General features: G+C 39.7%; 1 protein-coding gene across 2 annotated transcripts in view; it reads right to left on the reverse strand.

Moving 5' to 3' along the window:
• The window catches only part of GALNT5 (polypeptide N-acetylgalactosaminyltransferase 5), a 60,611-nt gene that overhangs the window by 30,667 nt on the left and 8,052 nt on the right, over positions 1-21,892 (reverse strand). Inside the window, exons 2-4 of one of the 2 annotated variants that reach the window (XM_030917089.1) lie at positions 21,045-21,125; positions 3,732-3,898; positions 2,039-2,158 (exon numbers count right to left, since the gene is read on the reverse strand). In XM_030917089.1, coding sequence (XP_030772949.1) covers positions 2,039-2,158; positions 3,732-3,898; positions 21,045-21,088 — 331 coding nt within the window. In that variant the 5' untranslated portion in view covers positions 21,089-21,125. The remainder of the gene's footprint in view (positions 1-2,038; positions 2,159-3,731; positions 3,899-21,044; positions 21,126-21,892) is intronic. The other variant, XM_010359037.2, reaches the window with a different exon arrangement.

Genomic DNA, 21,892 nt, shown 5'->3' on the forward strand with positions numbered 1-21,892 from the left:
GCTTGAATTTAAGCTGGTGAAGAACTGTAAAAGCAGGGCGTACAGGACCAGAGTAGTGACTAAGTGTCTAGAGGCCTCAAGGTGTAGTAGATAAGAGGATGGCCTCTGGAGTCAGGGCATTCAGGTGCCAGCTTTGGATTTACCACTTACTAGATGGGGGAGCTTGCATAAGGCACAGCCTCACTGCACCTCTATATTCTCATATGTAGAATGAGGATGTGATTGTACCCATCTCATAGAGTTATTGTGAGGATTCAATCAGTTAATATATGAAGTATTCAGAATGGCACCTAGCATATAAGTCAGCTAGTATCACAGGGCACAGATCCTTCCTTAGAAACTTATGAGTGTGAACCCAAATGTTTGATGTTGTTTTTAGAATACTCATAAAATAGACTCACTTCTCATTCACTCACCAACACCTGCACACTAAATAAAGGAGAGAAAAAGAGGGTATATGGCCTTTGGGGAAGGCGGAAAGAACCTAGGAAGAACAGACATGGGTCAGAGAAGAGAGGGGTGAGGATTGTAGAATTAAAACTTTATGAAATCTTGAAATACTGATTGGTCAGGTCAAAAAGGCGCAGGCTTGAAGAAGCTCCTAGTGACCAAATTTGGGACAATTGGAGTACCAACAAGAATAATGGTGATATAATACACATTTAACTTCTAAGCCATGAATCCATATTGGTGAGGGGATGAGAGGGAGGGGAGAGGAAGATTGAGGGGGAAGGGAGGAAGAGTTAGAAAACAGGAGAGGGAGAGATAGAGATTTTTTCCTTACACATGAGTGCCAGCTAAATAAAAAAGAACGAATTATAGAAAAGCAATTTTTCAGTCCTCAGTGTAATAATTGATTTAAGCAAGGATCATCAATGGATATTAAAAACCATTGGGTAAAACATTGTTAGAAAAACAGAATATTCTCATGGGTTAATGTATCATTCCACAAATTACGTCTTACTCCCAAAGTAAAGATCTAGCTGTCAATATCTTAACTAACTTCTCAAAGTTAGTATCAACAATACTGGTGATATTATGTTATATTATATACCTCTTGATGGGAATGTATACCATTTCTATCACCTATGTAGTAGCATTCTATATAATATTTTCACTCCAAAAACATCCTGCAGGTAACAAGAGGAAATCGAAAATTTCAGAACATGGTCAGTTGTACCAAACAAATGGCATGAACTTAAAATACATACATACACACACACACACACACACACACAAATGTTTAAGCAAAGTGTGAGGAGTTGACTATTCTAGACTAAGAAGACCAAACTATCAAATGCAGGGTATGAAACTTAATTAGTTCCTGAATTTAAAAAAAACGTTTTGCGGCCTGTAATCCCAGCATTTTGGGAGGCTGAGGCAGGCGGATCACGATGTCAGGAGATCAAGACCATCCTGGCTAATGTGGTGAAACCCCATCTCCATTAAAAATACAAAAAATTAGCCAGGCATGGTGGCAGGTGCCTGTAGTCCCAGCTACTTGGGATGCTGAGGCAGGAGAATGGCCTGAACCTGGGAGGCGGAGCTTGCAGTGAGCTGAGATGGCGCCACTGCACTCCAGCCTGCACTCCAGCCTGCACTCCAGCCTGGGCGTCAGAGCGAGACTCCGTCAAAAAAACAAAAAAAAAAAAACAAAAAAAAATCCAAAAACAAAAACATTTTGGGAACAATGATAAAACTTGAAAACAGCATATAGTAGGTATTATATTTAGTTATGAAAGCTGTGCTTATTTAAGAGAATGCTCATGTTCTTCAGAGATGCCTACTGAGGTCCTTAGAGGTACAGTATGATGATGTCTGTAACTTCTTTTTCAAAGGTTCAGGAAAAAAAGTATATACAATAGGTGTCTATGTGTGTTTATGATAGAGCACATATTATAAAAACTTTAAAACTGATGGAACTAAGTGATGCATATATAGGCATCATTGTGCTGGTCTTTCACATTTTCTGTATGTTTGAGAAACATTTTAAATTAAAACAAAATGTAACACACAAAAAAAATGAGTAGCTTCTTACCTGTTGCATTCTGTGCTCCTGCCAGCCTGGCCCTTATTAAGCCATGTCTCTCTTTGAGATGAAGAATCCGAACTTTTGGAAACTGGGACATGTATTTATCCAAATTATCTTTTAGGTAGTCTATATCAGAGTAAAGATAAACCAGAAACACTTGAATTAGCTAAGTCTGGATAGTATCAGAAGTGCCTTCCCAAAGTCAAATGCCAAAAACTATGACATTACCATCATCACTGAATTTTATTCCTTGGGTCATAATTTTATTTTCTGATGTCATTTTCTTGGAAGGATTCTGTCTGGTTTCAATATTCAAAGCTGTCTGATTTTTCAAACCCCAAATCTTTGTTTTCACTGTTGCAAGGTGATATAGTGGCGGGAATACCTTTCTGAGTATTTGTCAAGGTAGGGGAAGATTTGCCTTAAAATAAATGTAGCTCAGGCTTCTGCACAATTCCATTTCTACTCTCAGCCCCACCTCTTGCAAAAGCCCTTTCCGTGACCCAAGGAAGAGGCTAAACAATGTGTGCAAATAAGACCCTTTCATTTCCTACTCTGACATCCTCTTCCATTACACTTTTTCTCTCTTATTAGATGGCTTTGGAGGGATCCAGCTAAAGGAACAGTTTTCTGGGGGCTTTATGAGCCATGTTTATGTGACTTACAGTCACTTCTGTGTGTAATTAAGCTATTGACAGCTATCCTAGGTCAGAATGGCTTCCAGAAAACTTTCTAAGAAAGTTTTTCTTAGGACCCTGGAAACTGAATAAGCTTCAGGTCCCACAGAATTTGGACCTACCCCTCATGAAGTGATTCTTATCTACTTTCTAATTGGGTGCTATTTTTGTTTATGCTTTCAAGGCCACATTTTATGTTTTTCAGCCAAGTTTTCTCTGTCATCCCACAGTTTCTTGAGCTCAATGTGATTATGGTAGAAACTCTGAAGCTAAAGAAACTTCCTGTGTTGCTGTGGTCACAGCTCAAGGCTAAGGCTTAGCTTAAGGCTAAGTATATTAGCATTGCCAAGTCTTTGCTATTTTCTAAACTTTTCTGAAAAATGGGTTCTATTTTGGGAATTTGTAATGTGGCTGTCAGACCACCTACATACATAAGTTATTTGACAACCCAAAGAGTGAGATTCTTCACTGTAATAAACAAAAATGAATGTAAAGGTGGATTCTTCTTTTGAACTTGGTTGGAATTCCTCATCTCTCTTGTCCTATTGGCAATTTGTGTTCTTAACACTTAACTGAACACATCATATGCCTTGCTCTCAAGGAAGAAGCCATAAGACCTCAATTTCTTTGCCTTCCATAAAGTCCAACTGTAACTCTAGTTATTACCAGTAGGCAAGGCCTCCCTTTAATTGTGATTCCATTAAAAGGGATTTATGCAATTATAGAGGACATCTAAACTCCAGTACTTCAAAGTACCCATCTCCAAGGAGCCATAGTTAGAAGATCGTTCCAACATGGTAGGAGAGTTACAACTGAGACAACTAACTGAACAGAGCTCCAAATGACTTTTGATGTCCACACATGCTTAGACTTATGTCTCTGAGGCTCCACATAAAACAATGCAGTTGTACAATGTTTATGCTTCATCAAATTATCCTGTAATTTTGCCATCCAAACTGCTACCAAACTTTGCTTCCACCAAACTTTGACATTTCAAGAGATAGCCCGAGTAGTTTTCTTACCTTTGGTGCTGAAGTCATCTACCAGCAGAATCTCCTTGATGAGGTATGGAGGAGAGCGATTGAGTACACTGTGAACAGATCTCAGGAGAGTGGACCATACTTCATCCACAAAGCACATGATGACACTGGTGGTTGGGAGGTTATTGTGAACTAGCTGCTCTGTACATCTGGGCCGGAATATAAGCAGAGCACAAGAGATGTGCTAAGGAGATCCACAAGATAGTTTTAAAAGTCACAGAGTGTGATGGTGTGCATATATACACACAGTCTGTCATCGATCTGTCTGGTCTATCAATCATCTATTTATATATACCAATGATGATTTTATTATTTATCATGTGCCTTTTCTTGAGGAGGGGTACATGCAAAATAAAAAAGCAGAAGGATTACCTGTAACAGTGGTTGTTATAAAAGGACTAGAGATGCAAGACATGAGAATGTCCCATGGAGACATCAAACTGCGGTGGAAAGGACATGGGCTTTACAGGTAGTTGGACTCTATTTTAAATCTCATGGCCAATATTTCTCAGGTCTTTAACCATTAATGCCTTCTTTAACTTCTCTGTGCCTCAGTTTCCTCATCTGCAGAATGAGGTAATAAATGGTTCTTATTCAATAGAGTATTGTAGCCTAGTGATAATGTACATACAAAGCCTAGCAGGGTTCCTGGCACAGGAATTTATGAAATGGTAGTTACTGCTATCATTACTAGTTTATATGTTAGAAGATAGCATTCTGACTTATTTAATGTTCCCAAGTAGTTTATGATTGCCTTTCCAACTGGTCATCTGCCAAGTGCCACGGGATCTATTCATTTCTCCCATTCTGCTTGTGTATGTACTTATGGCATAATATATATGTGCCAAATAATTAAACTCTTTTTAGCTTCCCTATCTGGGGCTCCCTTGCTGATACTCTGCTACAGAATAGCCACAGCTGAAAAACCATTTTGCTGGCATAGGAATGCAATCCAGGCTACAGTGGGAGTTAGTATTCAGGTGGGTTGCAACTGGCCTGGGTTTTTTCCCATGCCCTGCGGAATACACTGCCTCACTGCTGGCATTCTTTCACCCCCTGCCTGTGCCACTCTTCATAGGCAGTGTCCAGTGGAACCTCACAAAATGTATTTGCCATCTTACTAACACAGCTACTGTCAGTAATGTGATCATTAATGATGATGATCATAAACATTATAAGCATTCCATATTATTTCAATGTCAACCTCAAATTACCAGCATCTCTTTCCCTTTTTATTGGTGAATAATCAAAATCATGGAAAGACTAGTCCGTGATTCTACTGTTAGTAAATGGCAGAGCTGGGATATGAACACTGATCCAGTCTGGCTCCAAAATAACCATTGAGGAAGCCTTAGATCCACAAGAATAGAAGCAGCTGGCAGTAGATGCAGCATTTTGTGAGAGCTGGCACTTCTGCCAAATAACATGGTTACACTTTACTTATTCCATAAATAAAAAATAGGTAAGAGCAAAAACCATAGTAAAGCAAATCACATTTGCATGGCACTCTAGTGTTGCCAGAGTGCTATTCTGTACATAATTGAATTCGGTCTTCATGACAACTGCTTGAAATACATATTATTATACACTTCTTCAAATAGAGCAAACTAAATCTTGGGAAGTTAAATGACTTACCCACATCATCCATCTAGAAAGGATATATAAGGAAATGTGAACAAATAATGTTTTCACTTTACTGCTGGTTTTTCTGTAGGAGAATAGGTTTTGGAAATAGATATGTGCTCAAATATCAGTTTTTCTAATTACGGACTTGGAACAGCTTTACTACTTCTTTGAACCTCAATTTGCCAACTACAAAGCTGAAATTAAACATGTACCTGTAAGGTTACATATAAATATTATGTAAAGCTCATCTAATATATATCTGACACATAGGGAGTACTTAAGAAATGGTAGACAAATCCAGCTATGCTTCATAATATCAATGGTTTCCTAAATGGTTGTTTATCATAATAATTGACAAAGCCTTAGAAAAACATAAATATCCAATCCTCAGCTCCAGAAAATCAATGTACAAGGTTTGCAGAGGGCCCAAGAATCCATGTCTTAAAATACAAACAAATAAAACAAAATGCAAAGAAACCAACCAACCAATGAACAAAAGAACGACTCACAAATCATTGATTGGTGAGTTTAAGAACTTGAGCTCAAGATAAAGTTAATTTATTCTTATTATTTGAGGCTAATATTAAAAAAATAAATTGAGGGCTGATAGGGGCATGTCCTAAATATTCAAGTGACACAGAATTAAAATAACACATTTTGATTCAGTATCTTGATGTAGTGATTAGGTATCTAATGCTAACTTAAAATAGCAGACTGTCTAAACTAATATTAGTCTACACAAAGGATCCATGCATTGGCATTTCTGAATAATATGAGAAGATATTCCTCTCTTCACTTAAGAGCTTTAGCAGTTTACTTTGGTTGCCATAACAAATTACTGAAAATTCTGCTTAACAGTTCCTTCCTGAATGTATCTATTCATTCAGGATTTTTTACTCTGAACAGAAAGAAGATAACAGTCTGCATCCTCAACATTTTGCTTGGTACTCTCCTCAGCTAAATATCCGAGTTCATCATTGGCAAGTTCTGCTAATTTTCACATGACTATAGGACACAATTAAGCCAAGCTCACTGCCACTATGTAACACGGATCATTTTTCCTCCATTTCTCAATCATGTGCTCTGTATTTCCTTCTAAGCTTGTACCAGAAGTACTTACAATGCTCATATTTTTGCCAACATTCTGCTCAAGATAGCATACATATTTTCAAAGATGACTGATAGAAGCTTGCTTTCTTTCTGTTTTTTTCTGAAACAGAGTCTTGCTGTGTTGCCCAGGCGGGAGTGCAATGGCGCAATCTCGATAGAAGCTTTCTCTACTATGCTGCTCACTTCCTTCTGAGCCCTCACCAATAGCGTACTTGATATCCATATTTCTACCACCAGTGACTTCAGGGCATTCTAGGTTTTTTCTATGATGCTTCACAGAATTCTTCCAGCCTCTACCTATTACCTAATTCCTTGGTGTATTAGGCCATTTTTGTGTTGCTCTAAAGAAATCCACCTGGCCGGGTAGCAATTTGGGAGGCCGAGGCAGGCGGATCACTTGAGGTCAGGAGTTCGAGACCAGCGTGGCCAACATGGTGAAATCCAGTCTTTACTAAAAATACAAAAATTAGCTGGGTATGGTAGCAGGTGCCTGTAATCCCAGCTATTTGGGAGGCTGAGGCAGGTAGAATTGTTTGAGCGCTGGAGGTGGAGGTTGTAGTGTGTAGTGAGCTGAGATCATACCACTGCACTCCAGCCTGGGTGACAGAGTGAGACTCCATCTATAAAAAAAAAAAAAAAGAAATACCCGAGACTAGCTAATTTACAAAGAAAAGAGGTTTAATTGGCTCACAGTTCTGCAGGCTGTATAGGAAGCATGGCTCTGGCATGTGCTCAGCTCCTGGTGAAGCCTCAGGGAGCTTTTACCCATAGCAGAAGACAAAGCGGGAGCAGACATGTCATGTGACAGAGCAAGCAAGAGTCAGCAAGGTGAGGTCTCCCACCCTTTTAAACAACCAAATCTTGTGTGAACTGAAGGAGAACTCACATATCACCAAGGCGATGGCACTAAGTCATTCATTACAGATCTGCCTCTGTGATCCAGTACCTCCCACCAAGTCTCACCTCCAACACTGGAGATCACATTTCAACATGAGATTTGAAGGGGACAAACATCCAAACCATATCACTTGGCTATTCCTTAGATGATACTTCTGTATTTTGGGGTATTTGTTATAGCAGCACCTCACTCCTTGATACCAAATTTATATTAGTTTCTTCTGACTACCATGACAAATTACCACAAACTTGGTAACATATTCTGTCACATTTCTGGAGGCCAGAATTCTAAAACCAAGATGTCAATAGGGCCTCACTCCCTCCACAAGCTGTAGGGGAGATTCAGTTCCTTCCCTCTTTCAGTTTCTGCTGGCAATCCTTCACTTGTTATGTCACTCAAATCTCTCTCTCTGTCTTCACATCACTTTCTCTGTGTCTCTCTGGGTGAAACCTCTACCTGGCTCTCTTTTTTATAAAAGTGTTTATACATGTGATTTAGGGCATTTGGGGCCTATCTGGGTAATTCAGGGTAAATGTCTCCTCTCAAGATCCTTCATCACATCTCTTGCTTCAAAAGGTAATAGTTACTCTTTTTCCAGGTGAGGTAATAATCACAGGTTCTGACAATTAGGAAGTAAATATAGTTTTGGAGAACCATGTCTTTTAGACTGACACAAGGGCTTATTGAGTTAAGGCAAGAAATAGGCTGGGTGAGGTAGCTCATGCCTGTAATCCCAGTGCTTTGGGAGGCCAAGGCAGGCGGATCACTTGAGGTCAGGAGTTCAAGATCAGCCTGACCAACATGGAGAAACCCCATCTCTACTAAAAAATACAAAAAATTGAGGTCTGCTCCAAGATGGCCAAGTAGGAAGAGCTCCGGTCTGCAGCTCCCAGAGTGACTGACACAGAAGACGGGTGATTTCTGCATTTCCAACTGAGGTACCTGGTTCATCTCACCGGGCCTGGTTGGACAGTGGGTGCAGCCCACGGAGGGTGAGCTGAAGCAGGGTGGAGCATTGCCTCACCTGGGAAGTGCAAGGAGTCTGGGGATTTCCCTTTCTTAGCCAAGGGAAGCTGTGACAGATTGTACCTGAAAAAATGGGACACTTCCGCCCAAATACTGTGCTTTTCCCACTGTCTTAGCAACCGGCAGACCAGGAGATTCTCTCCTGTGCCTGGCTCGGTAGGTCCCACACCCACGGAGCCTTGCTCACTGCTAGTGCAGCAGTATGAGATCAAACTGGGAGGCAGCAGCCTGGCTGGGGGAGGGATGTCCACCATTGCTGAGGCTTGCATAGGTAAACAAAGCAGTGGGGAAGCTCAAACTGGGTGGAGCCCACTGCAGCTCAGCAAGGCCTACTGCCTCTGTAGACTCCACCTTTGTGAGCAGGGCATAGGTGAACAAAAGGCAGCAGACAACTTTTGCAGACTTAAACGTCCCTGTCTGACAGCTCTGAAAAGAGCAGTGGTTCTCCCAGCACAACATTTGAGCTCTGAAAACGGACAGACTGCCTCCTCAAGTGGGTCCCTGATCCCTGTATAGCCTAACTGGGAGACACCTCCCAGTAGGGGCTGACAGACACCTCATATAGGCGGGTGTCCCTCTGGGACGAAGCTTCCAGAGGAAAGATCAGGCAGCAATATTTGCTGTTCTGTAGCCTCCACTGTTGATACCCAGTCAAACAGTGTATGGAGTGGACCTCCAGCAAACTCCAACGGATCTGCAGCTGAGGGACCTGACTGTTAGAAGGAAAACTAACAAACAGAAAGGAATAGCATCAACATCAACAAAAAGGACATCTACACTAAAACTCCATCTGTAGGTCACCAACATCAAAGACCAAAGGTAGATAAAACCACAAAGATGGGGAGAAACCGGGGCAGAAAAGCTGAAAACTCTAAAAACCAGATGCCTCTTCTCCTCCAAAGGATTGCAGCTCCTTGCCAGCAATGGAACAAAGCTGGATGGAGAATGACTTGGACAAGTTGACAGAAGTAGGCTTCAGAAGGTCAGTAATAACAAACTTCACTGAGCTAAAGGAGCATGTTCAAACCCATCACAAGGAAGCGAAAAACCTTGAAGAAAGGCTAGATGAATGACTGACTAGAACAGTGTAGAGAAGACCTTAAATGACCTGATGGAGCTGAAAACCTGATGGGCAAGAGAACTTTGTGATGCATGCACAAGCTTCAATAGCCAATTCAATCAAGTGGAAGAAAGGGTATCAGTGATTGAATATCAAATGAATGAAATGAAGTGAGAAGAGAAGTTTAGAGAAAAAAGAGTAAAAAGAAATGAATAAATCCTACAAGAAATATGGGACTATGTGAAAAGACCAAATCTACATCTGACTGGTGTACCTGAAAGTGATGGGGAGAATGGAACCAAGTTGGCAAACACTCTTCAAGATATTATCCAGGAGAACGTCCCTAACCTAGCAAGGCAGGCCAACATTCAAATTCAGGAAATACAGAGAACACCACAAAGATACTCCTTGAGAAGAGCAACCCCAAGATACATAATTGTCAGATTCACCAAGGTTGAAATGAAGGAGAAATGTTAAGGGCAGCCAGAGAGAAAGGTCGTGTTACCCACAAAGGGAAACCCATCAGACTAACAGTAGATTTTTTGGCAGAAACTCTACAAGCCAGAAGAGAGTGGGGTCCAATATTCAACATTCTGAAAGAAAAGAATTTTCAACCCAGAATTTCATATACAGCCAAACTAAGCTTCATGAGTGAAGGAAAAATGAAATCCTTTACAGACAAGCAAATGCTGAGAGATTTTGTCAACACCAGGCCTGCCTTACAAGAGCTCCTGAGGGACACAATCAACATGGAAAGAACCCATACCAGCCACTGCAAAGCAGGCCAAATTGTAAAGACCATTGATGCTATGAAGAAACTGCATCAATTAATGGGCAAAATAACCAGCTAACATCATAATGACAGGATCAAATTCAAACATAACAATATTAACCTTAAGTGTAAATGGGCTAAATGCCCCAGTGAAAATACACAGACTGGCAAATTGGATAGAGTCAAGACCCATCAGTGTGCTGTATTCAGGAGACCCATCTCATGTGCAGAGACACACATAGGCTCAAAATAAAGGAATGGAGGAAGATCTACCAAGCAAATGGAAAAGCAAAAAAAAAAAAAGCAGAGGTTGCAATCCTAGTCTCTGATAAAACAGACTTTAAACCAACAAAGATCGAAAGAGACAAAGAAGGCCATTACATAACGGTAAAGGAATCAATTCAACAAGAAGAGCTAACTATCCTAAATATATACGCACCCAATAGAGGAGTACCCAGATTCATAAAGCAAGTCCTTAGAGACCTACAAAGAGACTTAGACTCCCACACAATAATAATGGGAGACTTTGACACCCCACTGTCAATATTAGACAGATCAATGAGACAGAAGGTTAACAGGGATATCCAGGACTTGAACTCAGCTCTGCACCAAGCAGACCATATAGACATCTACAGAATTCTCTACCCCAAATCAACAGAATATTCATTCTTCATAGCACAGCATCACACTTATTCTAAAATTGACCACATAATTGGAAGTAAAGCACTCCTCAACAAATGTAAAATAACAGAAATCACAACAAACTGTCTCTCAGAACACAGTGCAATCAAATTAGAACTCAGGATTAAGGAATTTACTAAAAACCGCACAACTACATGGAAACTGAACAACCTGCTCCTGAATGACTACTGAGTAAATAACGAAATGAAGGCAGAAATAAAGATGTTCTTTGAAACCAATGAGAACAAAGACAGAACATACCAGAATCTCTGGGACACATTTAAAACAGTGTGTAGAGGGAAATTTGTAACACTAAATGCCCACAAGAGAAAGCAGGAAAGATCTAAAATCAACACCCTAACATCACAAAGTAAAAGAAGCAAGGGCAAATTAGAGAAGCAAGGGCAAACACATTCAAAAGCTAGCATAAGGCAAGAAATTACTAAGATCAGAGGAGAACTAAAAGAGCTAGAGACACAAAAAACCCTTCAAAAAATCAATGAGTCCAGGAGTGGGTTTTTTGAAAAGATCAACAAAATTGATAGACTGCTAGCAAGACTAATAAAGAAGAAAAGAGAGAAGAATCAAATAGACACAATAAAAAATGATATCACCACTGATACCACAGAAATACAAACTACTATCAGAGAACACTATAAACACCTCTACCCAAATAAACTAGAAAATCTAGAAGAAATGGATAAATTCCTGGACACACACCCTCCCAAGACTAAACCAGGAAGAAGTTGAATCTCTGAATAGACCAATAACAGGCACTGAAATTGAGGCAATAATTAATAGCCTACCAAACAAAAAAATCCAGGACCAGACAGATTCATAGTCAAATTCTACCAGAGGTACAAAGAGGAGCTGGTACTATTCCTTCTCAAACTTCCAATCAATACAAAAAGTGGGAATCTTCCCTAACTCATTTTATGGGGCCAGCATCGTCCTGATATCAAAACCTGGCAGAGACACAACAAAAAAAGAGAATGTTAGACCAATATCCCTGATGAACATCGATGCAAAAATCCTCAATAAAATACTGGCAAACACGAATCCAGCAGCACATCAAAAAGCTTATCCACCATGATCAAGTCAGCTTCACCCCTGGGATGCAAGGCTGGTTCAACATACACAAATAAATAAACGTAATCCATCATATAAACAGAACCAAAGACAAAAACCACCTGATTATCTCAATAGATGCAGAAAAGGCCTTCAACAAAATTCAGCAGCCCTTCATGCTAAAATCTCTTAATAAACTAGGTATTGATGGAACGTATCTCAAAATAATAAGAGTTATTTATGACAAACCCACAGCCAATATCATACTGAATTGGTAAAAACTGGAATCATTCCCTTTGAAAACTGGCACAAGACAAGGATGCTGTCTCTCACCATTACTATTCAACATAGTGTTGGAAATTCTGGCCAACACTTCCAATTGTGTTGGAAATCAGGCAAGAGAAAGAAATAAAGGGTATTCAATTAGGAAAAGAGGAAGTCAAATTGTCCCTGTTTGCAGATGACATGATTGTATATTTAGAAAACCCCCTCACCTCAGCCCAAAATCTCCTTAAGCTTATCAGCAACTTCAGCAAAGTCTCAGGATACAAAATCAATGTGCAGAAATTACAAGCATTCTTATACATGAATAACAGAGAACCAAATTCCTATACAGGAATAACAGAGAGCCAAATCATGAGTGAACTCCCATTCACAATTGCTACAAAGAGAATAAAATACCTAGGAATCCAACTTACAAGGGATGTGGAGGACCTCTTCAAGGAGAAATACAAACCACTGCTCAATGAAATAAAAGAGGACACAAATAAATGCAAGAACATTTCATGCTCATGGATAGGAAGGATCAAAATAGTGAAAATGGCCATACTGCCCAAGGTAATTTATAGATTCAATGCCATCCCCATCAAGCAACCTATGACTTTCTTCACAGAATTGGAAAAAACTCCTTTAAAGTCCATATGGAACCAAAAAAGAGCCCACATTGCCGAGACACTCCTAAGCAAAAAGAATAAAGCTAGAGGCATTACGCTACCTCTCTTCAAACTATACAACAAGGCCACAGTAACTGAAACAGCATGGAACTGGTACCAAAACAGATACATAGACCAATGGAAAAGAACAGAGGCCTCAGGAATAACACCATACGTCTACAACCATCTGATCTTCAACAAACCTGACAAAAACAAGAAATGGGGAAAGAATTCCCTATTTAATAAATGGTGCTGGGAAAACTGGCGAGCCATATGTAGAAAGCTGAAACTGGATCCCTTCCTTACACCTTATACAAAAATTAATTCAAGATGGATTAAAGACTTAAATGTTAGACCTAAAACCATAAAAACCCTAGAAGAAAACCTAGGCAATACCATTCAGGACATAGGCATGGGCAAGGACTTAATGACTAAAACACAAAAGCAATGGCAACAAAGTCAAAATAGACAAACGGGATATAATTAAACTAAAGAGCTTCTGCCTGGCAAAAGAAACTACCATCAGAGTGAACAGGCAACCTACAGAATGGGAGAAAATTTTTGCAATCTACCCGTCTGACACAGGGCTAATATCCAGAATCTTCAAATAACTCAAACAAACTTACAAGAAAAAAAAACAACCCCATCAAAAAGTGGACAAAGGATATGAACAGACATTTCTCCAAGGAAGTTGTTTATGCAGCCAACAGACACATGAAAAAATATTCATCATCACTGGTCATCAGAGAAATGCAAATCAAAACCACAAGAGATACCATCTCACGCCAGTTAGAATGATGATCATTAAAAAGTCAGGAAACAACAGATGCTGGAGAGGATGTGGACAAATAGGAACGCTTTTACATTGTTGGTGGGAGTGTAAATTAGTTCAACCAGTGTGGAAGACAGTGTGGCAAGTTCTCAAGGATCTAGAACTAGAAATACCATTTGACCCAGCGATCCCATTACCAGCTATATACCCAAAGGATTATAAATCATGCTACTATAAAGACACATGCACATGTATGTTTATTGTGGCACTATTAACGATAGTAAAGACTTGGAACCAACCCAAATGTCCATCAATGATAGACTGGATTAAGAAAATGTGGCACATATACACCATGGAATACTATGCAGTCTTAAAAAAAGGATGAGTTCATGTCCTTTGCAGGGACATGGATGAAGCTGGAAACCATCATTCTCAGCAAACTATCGCAAGGACAAAAATCCAAACACCACATGTTCTCATTCATAGGTAGGAATTGAACAATGAGAACACTTGGACACAGGGCGGGGAACACACACTGCGGCCTGTTGTGGGGTGGGGGGCTGGAGTAGGGATAGCATTAGGAGAAACACCTAATGTAAATGACGAGTTGAGGGGTGCAGCAAACCAACATAAACCTGCACATTGGACACATGTACCCTACAACTTAAAGTACAAAAAAAAATTACAAAAAATTACCCGGGAATGGTGGCAGGCACCTGTAATCCCAGCTACCTGGGAGGCTAAGGCAGGAGAATTGCTTGAAGCCGGGGGGCAGAGGGTGCAGTGAGCTGAGATCGTGCCATTGCACTCCAGCCTTGGCAACAAGAGTGAAATTCTGTCTCAAAAACAAAAACAAAACAAACAAACAGCAAGAAATATGATGTTTTCAAATAAAAATTTAAAATGGTTTCTCTACCCCTCAACAAAAGGTAGATTTATTTTGAATTTACAGAATTGTTAGTCATGCTGTTTTTTTCCCCCCTAAATTTGAAGCTTCTTTGTAGTTTTAGGAATTTGCACATTGTAGTCCATGAAAGTGTTAATTGGTGGTACCAAATTATGAACTATTGTATTGAAACTCAATTTTAGAAAAGAAAGATAATTAGAAAAAAAAGAAGAAAGAATATAAATTGAGGAGCTTCCAAGAAGTACATAAAAAATTGGTCTATTTGGTTGCATGATTACCAACAATTCCAACAATTAAAGGACAATTTTTGGAACTGGACAAACTTTAAACTCTGAAATGTTTTTCATAAGGCAAAAGAGGAAACATCTCCAAAATAAGATTCTAATTCTCAGAATCTCTTGTGGTGAACATTAAAGACCATAGTGATGAGACTAAAGTTTCCCAACGAGAGATTGGTGGGGCGAGAGCACAATGAACTACAAAGTAAAAGGTAAATGAACAATGAAACACCATCTCATACCACTTAGAATAGCAGTTGTTAAAAAGTCAGAAAACAATGGTTGCTGGCAAGGCTATGAAGAAAAGAGAATGTTTATACACTTCCATACTGTTGGTAGGAATGTAGTTCCTACCAATTACTTTATGCACTGTACAAGGCAGTTTGGAGATACCTCAAAGAAGTTAACATAGAACTACCATTTGAGCAAGCAATCTAATTACTAGGTATATATCCAAATGAAAAAAGTCGTTCTACCAAAACAATTCAGCACTATTCACAATAGCAAAGACATGCAATCAACCTAAGTGCCCCTCAATGGTGGATTGGATAAAGAAAATATGATACATATATACCATGGAATCCTATGAAGCCATAAAAAAGAATAAAATCATTTCCTTAGCAGCAATATGAATGCAGCTGGAGGACATTATCCTTAGCAAATTAACAGAGGACTAGAAAACCAAATATCATATGTTCTCACTTGTAAGTGGGAGCTAAGCATTGGGTACTCATAGACATAAAGATGGCAACGATAGGCACTGGGGACTACTAGAGAGGGTAAGGAAGGAGGGGCAAAGGTTGAAAAACTGATTGTTGGGTACTATGCTCAGTACCTGGGTGACAGAATCATTTGTAATCCTAAACCTCAGCAGAATGCAATATACCCATGTAACAAACCTGCACATGCACTCCCTGAATCTAAAATGTTGAAATTATTTAAAAAAGGAGTAAAACGTAAATGAGGGAAAGGATAGTATTTTACAGACAATTTTGGGAGAAAACCTAGAAAAGAAAGAAATAGGAGGGTAGATAGGTGGGATACAAGGAAAATTTGTCATCCCTGTCCTCCCTTCCTCTCTTGAGTAGAAATGGACAGAATCATTTTTATGAGCATCAGAGAAGGTACAGATTGAACTAAGAGTTGAAAAAAATATCAGTAATTGATAGGATTATCAATGAAGCAAGGTCTCCTTATGTTAACCCACCTTACAGTGGCAGTTGATGCAATTAACAAGTCTAGCTTCTTTTGGTCACTCTCCATTTTTAAATTTTTTGTCCCATAAGACACTATGCTCTCCTAGTTTTCACCCATCACTCACTGGCTTTTCACCTTCAGTTTCCTTCTCAGCTTTCCTTTCCTCTTAAGAAACACAAGATTCTCAGAGCTGGGTCTGGGGCTTTGTTTTCTTCTGTGTATGATATGACTGTATGAGCCCATCGTGCCCACAGTTTTAAGTGTGATAATATCTTCCTAGTTTATATCCAGGTCAGCTTTCCCATCAGAATTGCAGACTTACCTTACATCCAAACAACTTTTGAACATCTCCTCTGCATGTCTCACAGGCATCTCACTCATAATGTGTCTGAAATAGAAACCTTGACTTCACCCCACTCAACCCAACTAGCTCCTTTGCATTTCCCTCATAATGGCATCACCGTCCACCTTGCTGCAGAAATATGGATTCTCGTCTAGAATTCAACCTCTTCCTGACCATAAATATAATCAATCCATCAACTTCTATTCTGTGTATTGCCAACAAATATCTCAACTCTAACATCTTTATACCTCCACAGTTGCCTCCCTTGGCTCTTGAGCATCCATTCCCTTTCTCCAGGATTATTGCTGGAGTCCCGTAATGGGACACTACTTCCACGGTTCGTCAGATCAACACCACTCTCCTGTCTAAAATCCTCAGTCAATTTCTATGGGACAAAGTGAAAAGGAAAAAAAAAAAAAATTCCACGTTCTTTAGTTTATAGGACCCCTGCTCACCTTTCCAACTGCCTGTCATTCCACTTTCCCTTCACACACTCCACCTTGGCCTTCTTTCAGTTCCTTGAAGAATGCTCCAGCTTTTGTTATTTGCTTAACTTCTAGCATTTTTGCTACCCTTCCCATATCTTCGTGGCTGGCTGCTTCTGTTCATTTAGTTCCTATATTAAATATTCCCTTCACAGAGATGCCGTCTCTGACTACCCTCTCAAAATTTAGGTATTCTTTTATTATTCCCTATTGCAGTCACTTGTGTTTCTGTCATAGCATTCATTTATCAATCTTATTTCCTTATCTTCTGCATCCAAAATTTTCTGAGGGCGGGACAAATCTGCCTTGCTTACTGCAGTACCACAAGCTTCCAGCACAATTACACAATAAATATTTGATAAGTATGTATTGAATGCATGAATGGATGGATGGAGATGAGATGGAGCTTAAATTTAAAGCAAAATAGTGGAAGAAATATTTCCCTTTGAGATAGAAAGTACAAAAAGGGGGTAATGTATACAAATATATTTATGCACATGGGATGAGAAGTAGAAAATAGTCGTAGCTCATACTGGAGGAAAGGTTATCTGTTAATGTAATAAGCTAGGGGCTTGAGGAGAATGGGGAATATTTTGGACAGATACTATGGGCAATGGGAGAGAATACTAGCCAGCTAGCTAGGATTTCAGATGGGCAGTGAGCGCTTTTCTGAAACTGGAAATACCAAAATTTTATGAAATTTCAATATATGATTTGCTCCACCAGTGCCTGCCAGCCTGAGTGTAAGAAGAGATAAAGCAAATTGCTGGATTAATATGAGTCTAAGGGACATCAAAGCACATGAGGTAGAAAGAGAATGGGTAGTGAGGTTTGAGGGAACTGGTGTAAGGTGGTTGAATATTCCAGGATGAGCTCTGAGTCAGGGAAAGAGGAAGTAAAGCTAAGAGAAGTATAATAGCCTGAGTGAAAGGGAGGGTACAGAAGAAAACAGCTACGGCCTATGACTTCCTCATCTCTAATTTTAGAATATAAATGAATGAGAAATGCACATTTCACACTTAAAGCTTTTTAACGGTATTTGGTGCTGAAAAAAAATCTAATCAATTCTAAATAGAAAGGGTCAATTACACAAATTCTGCATAAATCAACAAGCCCAGCTGTGAAGTCCTGAGAGTTGCTTTATGGTTAAAATTTGGTTGATCTTAGAAACATCCAGTGACAAAAGGAATTGTATGAGAAGGAGTTAACTAAGCAGGCTCATGCAAATGACTCTTCCTATATTTTAAATTAGTAGAGTTTTTGTCTTTTTTAGAAGGAAGTTCTAAAAAGTGCTAGACAGTCTGAAATTGGAGGTAAGAAAAACTCTCAGAAATGTGAGAGATTTGGGGAAGGCACCTGTAATCACCAAATATCTAATCCTCCATTCCCCCAATGTGTCATGGTGCCTTAATTTCACCATTTGTACCCTACATGAGTAGATCATGAGGGACTGCACTAGATGCTAATATCCCAACAAATAAGTATCACCTCTGCCAATTGTTGACAAATATATATCTTAGATGTGTTTAAAGAATTACAATGAAGAAAATTCTGTGGAAGATTATATGGTACAGATCATATTAGTGCCTGGTAAAAGCAGTATTATAGGATGCCAAAGAGGGACCCAGAAAGAGATGCCAGAGATTTCCAATACAAAGTTTCAGGGTGTGCCTTGTTTTGGGGTCACTGACATGTCAAGGCACTCTAACATTTACAGAGGCCTGTTCTCCTGCATTACTAAACAGATTAAACATGTTTCCGGGCATCTAGAAAAACTAGTGTGCTTGTTTCATTCAAAGGAACAGTGGGAAACCCCAGCAAAGTTTTCAGCATTTTAAACTCTTACTCCAGTCTTTTATACTGGAAGAAAGGTTACTTGCTATTGTAATAGGGTAGGGGCTTGAGGAGAATGGAGAATATTCTGGACAGACACTACGTCATCTAGTTGGCATAGGTTGTAAAAACCATTTCAAGTTATCCTACACCAACTTAATTCAAGCAAGTTTCCTTTATTCCAATTTTCCCTTAATTTCTGCCTATATCGTGGGAGGAGGAATTGCTGCTAAAGTTTAATTTGATTGCCAGATATTTCTAGGTTTGTAACTTTTTTGAGGCTAGGAAATCACATTTATATTCTATATGCCTATTTATTAAACAGATTAGGTATTTAGAGTCTACTGGTCCCATGCTATACTTAAAAATTAATCTGTTTTATCTGACGAGAATCTGTGCTTAGATTACTGTAGCCAATCCAAGTTCTAAAAACAAATGGGCCTCTAATGTGGGGAGTTTCACTATCCTACACTTAGCTGACATACTACTGTGGTGGACAGAAAGACCCTGGACTTGAGAAAGATGACGAGGGACTAAGTTTTCTGTTCATTCTAGCATTTATTGGCCCTATGGCCATGGGCAAGTGAGTTAGGCTCCTAGAACCTTAGTTTCCTCACTTTCAGGATGAAGATTACAATGCCTTCATCACAGAACGGTGATGAAGATTTGATGAGATAATGGATGTAAAAATATTTTGTAAGCTTCATGCTGAAAAACTCAGGTGAGAACCTACGATTACCCATAATGCAAATACACACATTTTGACGGAGCACACTGCCCTTTTCTGAGGCAGTCCTTTAATCTGAATCTGTCAAGTGCTCAATCATTTATCGAGAGACCCAGAAAGTGATGCATCCCACCCTCCTGGCTTCTGTGTGCTGAATGCTGAGCCACTAACCTGATTTGAATGTAGCCTATCAAATAGAGAAGGTTTTAAATCCTAAGATTGAGAGAATGATAACATTCTCTCATTTCTATGAATTTTTCATTTTATTCCGAGACAGTCAAGATGTACTATGTGGGTCAAGTCTCAGGCTTCACAGGTTTGAACAGAAGGTCAAGCAGAATATTTTCTTAACTTCTATTTGCAATTCAACTACTGCCTTGATGTGAGCCTTCAGGGGCCTTCACTCCCCAAGCGCTGGTATCTCAGGAACATCAGGAGGAGAACTGAGCACACAGCTGAAGAGCTCTGCCTGGAATTGTATTATTTTCTCCCAGACCTTAGAACTGTTGGGGCCGCTTGCCCTCTCACTGATAAGACGGTACAGCGATATAAAAATTGTACTTTCACGTTTTGTTCTTTCTAGGGTAGACTATCGGTGACATTCAGTCAAAATCACCTGGCTACTGACTCAGAAAATTTAAGTCACACTCATCACTTCTACTCCAAAGTTCTCAGCCAACTGCGGCCATGGTTGCTGTGGTAAATGTAGAGTCATCAAAGTGACAGGACTCAGGCTTAGAAATATAAGCCACCAGCATCAACATTCACCACTTCAACAATAGTCTATTTTGAGCAGGAAGCTGTCACAGTGAAATTGGGATGGCAGGGAAAAGAGGAGGAGGTGGTGTGATGTGACAGAAATAGTACTAGGTGGGGATGTTCTGTCTTTCCTGCTGTGTATGACCTTGGGCAAGTCATTTTTCTCCTGGAACCTTCTCTGTAACATAAAGGACTAGATTAGATAACTTTCAAATCTTCACCTAGTATTAACATTCTGTGGTTTTCTATGCAACTTTAGCATTTACCTGTAAGTGCTTTCCTTTGGGTCATAAGACCCCCAAGAAAAGGCAAATTAAATTGTTATTTCTATGGTTTTAAATCCCTTAACGATTTCCCACTGGCCCTTAGAAGAGCCTGAACAAGGTCCTGAGTGATCTGGACTCTACTCTAATTTATATCCTCATTGCTCTCCTGCAACCCATGTCAGATTTCCTCGGTTTCTCAATGGATCATCCTTTTTACTGTTTTCTCCATTTCTCTGACTCTCTACTCTTTCAGGTTGCAGCTCAAACATTTCTGTCTCTCCCAGTTCAGGTTTAGCCTTTTATCTCCTTTTTCCCAATAGTCCCCTGTGTTTCTGCATCACATTTTGCTGTACATGCCTTGAAGTCTATGACCATGCTCTGATGCCATACTGTGCAGTAGCAGTCCTGAGAGATTTGTTCACTGCAGGGCTGTGTTATGGCCTAGTTTTAAAGAATCACCTTTGCTTAGTTCTGTATAGGAAATGGTTTTCTATATTTTTTTTCTCTGATGAGGTACATGTCATGCAAACTTAACTCCCGTCATGCATCTCTTACCCATGTACAAGGAAGAGAGGTGTTTTAATTTCTGCCAAAGTCATATGACTATAAGGAAACAAAGGAAGGAGGAGCTGTCACCTGTGGAAAGAATTAAAAATTGGGAAATTTTCTTTTGAATCCTAAATTTGCTATTAGCTTGCTGGGACAGTGGATAAATCATTTATTCTTTTACAGTCTCACCCTTCTCAACTGTAAAACATATGAAAGTTAATATCTCATAGCGTTACTATGAGGATTGCTTAGAATACACACACATATGCAAACGTAAGTCTACATGCATACATATATGCATACACACACATCACTGACTGAAACAAAACTAAGCAATTCTTTTGTGTGTGAAGCTGAGCAGTGGAGGGATTCCCCTTTATGCACAGGGCCTTGGCAAGTCAAGGAGAGGTGCAGGTGATGACGGTCACTACATGGGGAGAGTTGCTGGGGGTGGAGAGGGAACCAGACTGGTGCAGTGGAATTATTACTGAGTGAGGAAGAATCAGAAAACTAGAGGCTGGGTCCCAACATTGGCACTTGTGAGCTGTGAGGCCTTGGGCAAGTTACATTACCATTTGCTCTCTTTCCCCCTCTTATCTGTTAATAAAGAGATGAAACACGTTGCTAATCTGGCATGACCACAAGGATCAGATGAAATAATATGCCTGAAGGATGAAAGGCCTCAACTGCCCTGGCATGGTGCACCGCTCCTGATTGATAGGCAATGAGCAAATATCATGTGCAATGAAATGAACTGCCACTGTCTGAAATATCTGCTATTACCTGAAACCTCAGCTTCCTCTGTAAATCTCAGTTTTTCTATAGATAAAGCCGGGATGATGATAGTATCTACC

The sequence above is a fragment of the Rhinopithecus roxellana genome, chromosome 14 (genome assembly GCF_007565055.1).
Source record: "Rhinopithecus roxellana isolate Shanxi Qingling chromosome 14, ASM756505v1, whole genome shotgun sequence".
Taxonomy (NCBI): Eukaryota; Metazoa; Chordata; class Mammalia; order Primates; family Cercopithecidae; genus Rhinopithecus; species Rhinopithecus roxellana.